Below are 8322 nucleotides of genomic sequence, written 5' to 3'. Positions count from 1 at the left end.
TAGCTTCTCTAGGATATAGACTGCCCTCACAGACCAACACAGGTCTTTTCTGCGCACTTTGTCCTCACTCGTGCGCACCTGGGAAGAACTTCCCGGTCGGTCACCCATCGCTCCAGGCCAAGCACGTTTAACCTCGGAGTTATTTGCAGATGGGCTTCCGGAAAAGAAGTTACAACTTATTGGTATGAGTATCCTATTAATCCTGTTAAGCGTTGGGCCGGGATGTTACATAGGTGACGCTAAGCTCTAGCTGATTGATAATTTTGTTGAGTCCAAATCCAAATTAAAGTGCTTCACTCATCTGTGCGGATCACATAATAGGGTTGATTTTTCCCCAAAACACAATAAATACGTAAACGCTCACCCTACACATCCTGCCTGGCTGACTCTGTGAGTACCCCTACCAAGGCATGTACATATCCTACCTCTATGAGTACTTCTGAAAAGCTGGGCAGACAAATCTTCATTGATAAAGGCCTTGTTCGCTTCTCTTATAATCCGTACTTTTCAGCTTGTTTTTTCAGCCGGAACAATATTTTTCTCTCACAACAAATCAGCCGGAACAATATTTCAGTTTGTTTTTAAGCGAACGGGGCCGAACACCTCGTTGTTGTCGATGCCCTTAAATCAAAGAAAGAAAAAAAATGTGAACGCACACCGGCACACGTTAAGTCGAATACTCAACCAGGATAGCACGTTCCACTACCAAAAAAACAACCAACCGAGCTAGGCTCATTGCTACTATGGGTTTGATTTGAAAATTGGAACTAGTGGCCGTTATCATGTGGCATGAATAGGTTCTGATGGATGTAGACAAGCTATTTACAGCCCGTTTAGATTGGATAAGAATTCTTAGAATCCACTATTTTTCTATTATCCATGTTTCATTGGATTATGATATTCTAAAAAAATCTCTGTGTTAAAATCCAACCAGTAGAACTTGAGTTGTTTGGATGGGATTCTAAGATTTTTTACTTGATTTCAAAATCAACTGACATCCAAACGGGGCCTTAGCTGAGTCTATGGTGTAATTGAAAAGATATTTCCTCCAAATGGATACCTAATATTTGGATACCAATATGTCGTTGACCAATATTGTAACACTAAAATATATAATAAAATCAAAAGATATGATATTATGAAATTGTTTCAAGACAAATTTACATGCGCCTTTCACTTTCCCAAACTAAATAGCTTTACAGATTAAAAATTTTAACAAATATTGATAATCAAACTTAAAAAAATTAAGAAAATCGTGTGCAAAATACTTCTTAATGCAAAGGTCACAGCACTTCTGCACATTCATGAAAATACTCTTCTGCATATTCATAAAAAAATAATAAAATCTTGTGCAAAATACTTCTTAATGCAAAATACTTCTTATATATTTTAGTTGGCTAACAATTACTAGCTCTTATAGTATCAAACATACCCTAAAGCAAGCATGTTAGTACAATTCTAAATGCAGACAACCCATTCCATTTCCAGGTGGCATTTCCTCACCTATGTGCAAGGACGCAAGGTCAACCAGGCTCCCTACATTTAGGCAGAACCTTCAGAAAATAAGCACATTCATAGAACTGCTTAATCGTGCTATCTGTTTCATCCTTGTCCCTTGCACGTCAAAGGCTTTAAATGTTTATATATATTATAAACAAAAAAAGCGAATACATGAGATGAGGTTGAATTGTGGACCATGGACGCTGATGAGACCCAGCCGCAAGAGCCGTCTCTGCCTCCGCCCCGCGCTGCCGTCCGGTCCCGGCCGTCGAGCTGGAGCAGCAGCGGGAGCAGCGGCGGCGTCGAGTACACGAGCCTCCGGGACGTGCTTGCCGAGGCCGGTCCCGGGAGCGGCGGCGGCAGCTTCGGGGACGCTGCCGGCCCCGCCGCGATCGACTTCAACGCGTCCAACATCAACATCCGCAACCAGCTGTTGAAGCACGCCGCGTCGGCGTACCTCCAGTCGGCGATCGTCGTCCCGCCGCGGGACCGTGGGTGCCTCAGCAGGCTGTGGAGGAGGCTGCTGCACCGCGGGCGGTGCCGCGTCCTCCTGCGACCGTGGCCGGAATGCTGCGGCGACGCCGGGGACCCAGCGTGCCTCTGCGCCGCGTCCGTTGCAGGCTCGGTGCGCCGGCTCGTCGCCTTCCTGTCCGGCTGCGTCGCTCGCATGTGGACGTAGAAACATGCGTCACTGACTCGCCATCGATTGGAGCCTTGGAGGTGAGGTGAATGCTAGATTTGTAATAGCTGAAAACATACGATACGATTAAATAGATGGATTGACGGCCGAGGCCAAAGGAAGGAGAAGGTGAGATGTTCTACATTCCACCGGTGAACCGGAAAATTACCGGCCAAGACGACGTGACGTCGTTGATCATTGAAAATGACTGATTAACATCTTAACATCGCGAAGAAAATATAGGATTTTTTTTTTTGCTCTTTGTATTCTTATAGATTGTACCGATTGTTCTCACGTGCAAGAAGGCATGGACTCATGTATAATGTACTACCTCTGTCTTAAAAGGATAATCTACAACTCTAGGACTTATCAAACTATCTTTATCTTCATTTTGACAAAATTTGTAGAAATATTATCAACATGTATGACTCTAAATAGGTATATTATAAAAATATATTTTATGACAAATCTTGTGATACTTAATTATTCAATATGATAAATATTAATGTATTTTTAATACAATTTTAGCCAAACTTCAAACCATTTAACTTAGCACTATTCTATAATTGCATCTTTTTTTTTGGCTGGAGACTTTTTTCTTTGAAACAATGTATAGGGGTTCGAACTCACTGCCTTAGGCCGTACATGTTGCTTTCTTACCACTCCACCTCAAAGTCATTAGTGACAAATATTCTGATACAATCATTTTGTATTCACTTTAACAAATATTGTAATGAATATTTGAGACCTAACAAATTCAAATGAATAAAGTTTCAATTGAAAAGTTTTAGATCTCATCGAGTACTATAACTTTGGTTTAGGTTTTTCTCCATCCGAGGTAATTTGAAAAAAAAATAGAAAATTGAAAACTCAAAATCTAAAAACTCCAGGCCTTAAATGATTTCAAATAAAAGGGTCATCAACTACAAAGTTGCAGATCTCTTCGAGTGCTACAGCTTTGTTTTATGTCGTTTCTCCATCCAAGATAATTTGAAAATTTCAAAGAAAATCAAAATCTAAAAACTTAAAACAAAATTTCAGGATACTAAATGATTTCAAATAAAAAAGTAGTTACCTACAAAGTTATAGATATATCAAATTATGAAAACTTTTAACAAATTTTTTGGGCCTTAAATGTTTTGAAATAAAAAAACTCATTAAGTACAAAATTACAAATCTATTCAAGTACTACAACTTTGTTGCGAAGTTTGTCTTTATCTGGCTTGAGTTGGAATATGTTGCACATATTTTTAGTGGTGGACCAAATTGCCAACCGTCTCAAGAGATGAGATGGTACAATTTCTAGCCGCTTCATGAAATACCTCTATTTCTAAAAGCACATAAAATGTCTAGCCGCATCTAGAAATGGTATTTTTAACGGTAGAGCCGTGAAGAGGTGGATATGACGGTAGTGGTAGTGGCCCCGTTCGGCTGGTAGAATTTCGGCTGAAACTATCTGAAAAACACTGTTCTGACTGAATTATTGTGAGAGAAAAATACAATTCTGGTTGAAAAAAGAAATCTAACAAACCGAATATGGGGTAAGCCGAACGCGAACGATGACTGCGTCGAGGCTATCACTGCATCGGGCGAGCTTCCTCTGCAGTTCAATCTCTGTTAAATTTTCACTGACTGCAGGCCTTCTACTTAAGCTATGTGATGAGAGAACTGGGGTCTGATCTTATAAAATGTATATTCTCCGTCAACTAGTGACTTTTCTAAATACACTGATAAGAACTCTTGTCTGATTCATGCACATTTATCGTTACTAAGAACTGTACAAATATTGGTCTACATTTGTTTACATGCTTGAGTCCTGCTATACCAAAGGCCCAGTCGGCATGTCATGTATCTTTCCTGTTTAACCTTCCCTTCAAAAATCCATACAAACGTGAACTCTTCGTTTGGCATATAGCCATATATACCACCATCCGTATCCTATGGCTTCGGTTTCAACTGTTCATCTTCTTTGAGACATGTGCTCCACACCCACACAATGATCGGACGGCGTAGCGCTGTCTTGAAGCCGTATCACCCCAGCAGTGTAGGCTCGGACGCCGTCTTCTACAGATGATAGCCTGAGGCCATAGGTGTCGCCGGTGCGGTGGCGAAGCCGGCACGAGTCTGCCGGGAGCTGGAGCACCCTGACGGTGCAGGCCTTCTCCAGGTCTGGCGTGGCGTGGAGCTGGGGCGGGAGATCAATCGTGAAGTTGCCGTACTCATCCGTCGTAGCAAATGCAAAGCTATCCAATTGGTTGTTGGGAGTCCGTTCACTTCTGCAGCTTACTGCTACCTTAGCGCCTGATCAGAAAATTACACAACTCATCATCACCCATAGAAAACTATGCAGAGATGGTTGTCAATGAAGAACAAGTGGTACCAATAATGTGTTAATTGGATTTTTTTTTGAACTTCGATTGGAAATAGTCATCTAAACTTTGCTACAATCTGTCTAAACTTTTTTTTTTTGAAAAGATCTGTCTAAACTTTGCTTTTACCAATGAATACCAAATCTGGAGAAGTGAAACACCAATTCGTGCAAGATGCCAAACCATTAGCAAGAAAAACACACAGCGCTGATGTTTCGGAGATTGTAGTGATACGGAAATTAACGGTACGGCCGTTGACGCGGACGGAAAACGAAGGCGGCTACGGATTGGAGCCCATTCGGAGCGCACCGGTTCAGAGATGTAACAGGTGGGCAACTCTCCATCGGAGGAAAATGGGAAATGAGCAGCTCTCCAGTGTCTCTTTTTTTGTGGGGGGGTTCTGAACGAACATCTAAAGCAGATCCCAAAAGATCACTTTCAGTCCGTGGCGATAGCACCGACGAGGGAGATGTGTGCGTCTAGACCAAAACCAATAACACCGCCATTGTACGCATCAAATCGGATTCAGACAGCAGTGGCTAGATGCGTTAGATAGCTTTCCGTGGAGCCACAGTCTCATCTCTGAATGGTGCCACGCAGAAAGGAACAGAGCATTTGGGGGCCCACAGACAGAAAGGTAGTGGCTATACTTGAGTAGACAAAGAATAGGAGAATTAGGCGAGCTAACCGTGCCTACGAGACTACGGCACATACAAGAATGAACTCTCGGATAACATTGAATAGCAAGGATGCATTGTTGCAACTAATCTGCAAGGCTTACCTAATTCCTCTTCCGCGGTGATATGGGGCGGACATATACCTCAACATGCCTCTAACTAGAAATAACTATGGCCTTTTTTGATTCAATATCTGATAATAGTTAGCTGGCTAACATCTCGAAGAGTACTATATTTTTCTTCCTGATACTTGGTTTTAGCAAAATGAGAAAAAAAAGCATATCTCTAACAACTCCTAATCCATGCTCCTAAAATTTATACACTTGGGAAATCCTTGCCCGTCGCGCGGATACTACTTTCCCGTGCGTATGGGTCGATCAATCTAAAGGTGGAAGGGTGTGAGAAAAAATATAAGTAGAAAAGGATTCCTAATGTAAATGTACATGAAAGAAAGAATATATAAGAGAAATACTCAAGCACAGTTGCCTGATAATCTGCTTATCCGTCAGTCGACGGGCTCACAAGAAGATGAACGATTAACTAATTAACTCCGACGCTGTGCCCAGCCAGGCACCGGTCGGCCGGCGATCTCTCCCAGCCAGCCCGGCACCGCATGCCAGTCCACTGACGCCGCCAGATAGCTCAGGGGCGCTTGCACATCGGGGGTTCCTGTGCGGTGCAGTCCAGGGCGCACAGGCAGGTAGGTATAGCCAGGTCAAGCAAGCAAGGAAGGGCCGGCGGGCCGGCGCGCGGGTCAGCAAGCGATGCTTTTGCGGCTGCAGTTGCACACTTACACGACGAGGCAAGACGCCACCAAGGGCTGGATAGCTCAGGGCACTCGGCGAAGCAAGAGGTTGAAGATAACTGAAGCTTATGCAAAATCTCAGGCAGCTGCCGTGGAGACACACCCAATATATAAAAGTGGTTATGATAATTTAAAAATAGTATAGGGTTCATGTAAAATTGTATTCTATATTTTAGGAGTGGATTATTAGAAACTCATAGACACAACCTTCTTTTTTCCTCCTAACACCTTTTTAGCAGTTCCAAAACTACATGTTTTTGGAAGAAAAAAATAGTATACTTTTGGAGATGATATCTTATTATGTGATTTGGTCTAGTTAGTGAGATAGTTGTTATCTAAAGGTCCAACTAATAATTAGCTAGTTTATTATCTATATCTGTTTAAGTCCAAAAGAGATAATTATTAGCAGATAACTACTGTATATAGGAATCAAAATAGGGTCTAAACTTTGTTGTGCTCTATAAAAAAAACTTCGTTTGTACCCCTCTATTTTAAATTATACGGAGTACTTATTAGATTCCACGGCTACTAATTTGTCTGGTGGCGAGGCTTATTATTTCCCAGCCTAAGTACTGCCTGAGTTGTCTCCCAACCGCAAAGCTTTTTTTTTTATTAGCACCAAAAACTCCCAAGCTTTCGTTGGCTAAAAATATGGGTTAAAAAGAACTGCTCTTATATGTTGTCTCGGCAACATCGTTAGCATCGAAAGCTTTTTTTTAACCACAGGATCGAGATTAACTATATATAGTGCATATAAAATGTTCTTTTCTGCACGGCTGCACTAACGAAGGCAGGAAGAGCAATAAAGGGAGCAGCATACGGAATGCACGGTACAGTTCCGTTGCCTCGTTGAATTCCATCTCCGGCGGCTTCACACCGCTACGTGTGGTGTACCGGCCGGCCTGTACGTGTACACAAAACCGCTGCAGCCAAAACCTGCCGACCCTGCACCAAACGCTGGCTCGGTCGCTAACGCTAACGACCTTTTCAAGCGGTACTCCTCGTGAACCCGTTGCTTTGGCGACGCCGTCCCGTCCCTACGTGAGGCACGTGACCAGCAAGCTAAGTACGCCGTGCTCGACGACGACTAATCCCTGCTCGACGGAGAGGACAAGGTCTCGTGGTGTACTCGATCGAATCGATCCGCTGGAGAGACGACGACGAAGCAGACGACCTTGCTTTGGTTCCCGGCTTTCCGCTTTGCCATGCATGCCCACCTCGACGGCGTTAACCGGCCAACAACCAGAGCCATCGCGAAAAGGACCGGTCGTCTGCTCGCTCCTCTCTGAACGATTCAATCAAGGGGCGGTTTTGGCAGGCACGCGTTGGGATCATTTGTTTATGCAGTTATTTATGGGACGAGAAAGTGATCGGCGCCGGCCGCCGACGACAGCTCTCTTCCTTGTTCCTTCATCGGCCGGCCAGGATTATATCGCCCGGCCGGAAGCGGTGGTTTGAATTTCAATGCCAAACTGAACTGGGCGCGAATCATTTGCGTGTTATTTCAATTTCCAATTCAGGTGGTTACGTACGTGGAATTAACAAACAGCAGCAGCAGCAGCAGCTAGGATTAGGAGTAACTAAGGCCAATCAAGGAATAAAGCAAGGAACTTGGGAGTACCTGGCATCTCCAAGGTGAGGAGGTGGGAACCGGGGCGGAGGCAGAGCTCGCAGGTAAGCTGCCCGGACACGGAGACCGACGACACCGGCTCCTCGCCGTACCCCGCGATGCGCGCCAACTCCGCGGGCGTGAAGTAGACCTCCATCGGCATCGGCATCGGCAACGCTTCCTCCGCCGCCATGGCCACCGCTGCGGCCGTCGCCACCGCCAGGAGCAGGATGGCAGGTAGAATCAAGACGGCGGCGGGGTCTCTCGCCCACTTCCGCAGCATCTTTGCCGTGGCGCGCTCTCGCTCTTCCTCTCTACCTAGTCTCTGTTGGCCCCGGACCAAACCAGAGTGCGTAAGTTATAGCCCTCGCCCGCCCCCGGGTGTGCGTGTCTGCGAACTGCGATGGTGCGGCTGGTCCGTCACGTTGACTCGGAGAGGAGGAAGCGTGGCGTGGGTGGGCGTGCGCTCCATGTATATGATGATATCCTGTGCGTTGTGCGTTTGGTCCATGGCATGGCATGGCAATTGGCAATAGGCCAACAAGTCCGTCACGCGTCCGGATGGTTCAGGTGTCGTGCGGTCCTGGTGGTTTGGGTGTAACCGTGTAAGGAGCTGGCTGGCGGGCGGCACCTCCGGTGTTACGGAATTGTTGTCCACCTATTTTATGGGCTGCTGCTCATAT

General features: G+C 45.0%; 2 protein-coding genes across 2 annotated transcripts; one reads left to right on the top strand and one right to left on the bottom strand.

Moving 5' to 3' along the window:
• Positions 1-1434: 1434 nt before the first annotated feature.
• On the top strand, positions 1435-2531 carry LOC136472114 (uncharacterized). The gene has a single exon (XM_066469845.1). The coding sequence runs from the start codon at positions 1697-1699 to the stop codon at positions 2177-2179; it is 483 nt and encodes a 160-aa protein (XP_066325942.1). The 5' UTR covers positions 1435-1696; the 3' UTR covers positions 2180-2531.
• Positions 2532-3853: 1322 nt separating this feature from the next.
• On the bottom strand, positions 3854-8088 carry LOC136472134 (uncharacterized). Its single transcript, XM_066469863.1, has 2 exons — positions 7652-8088; positions 3854-4480 (listed from the first exon to the last, which is right to left on the bottom strand). The coding sequence occupies exons 1-2, from the start codon at positions 7920-7922 to the stop codon at positions 4140-4142; spliced, it is 612 nt and encodes a 203-aa protein (XP_066325960.1). The 5' UTR covers positions 7923-8088; the 3' UTR covers positions 3854-4139.
• Between the last annotated feature and the right edge of the window lie 234 nt (positions 8089-8322).

Source organism: Miscanthus floridulus, chromosome 1 (assembly GCF_019320115.1).
Source record: "Miscanthus floridulus cultivar M001 chromosome 1, ASM1932011v1, whole genome shotgun sequence".
Lineage (NCBI taxonomy): Eukaryota > Viridiplantae > Streptophyta > Magnoliopsida > Poales > Poaceae > Miscanthus > Miscanthus floridulus.
The sequence above is the reverse complement of the archived record's forward strand: the minus strand, read 5'-3'. Positions and strand labels throughout refer to the sequence as shown.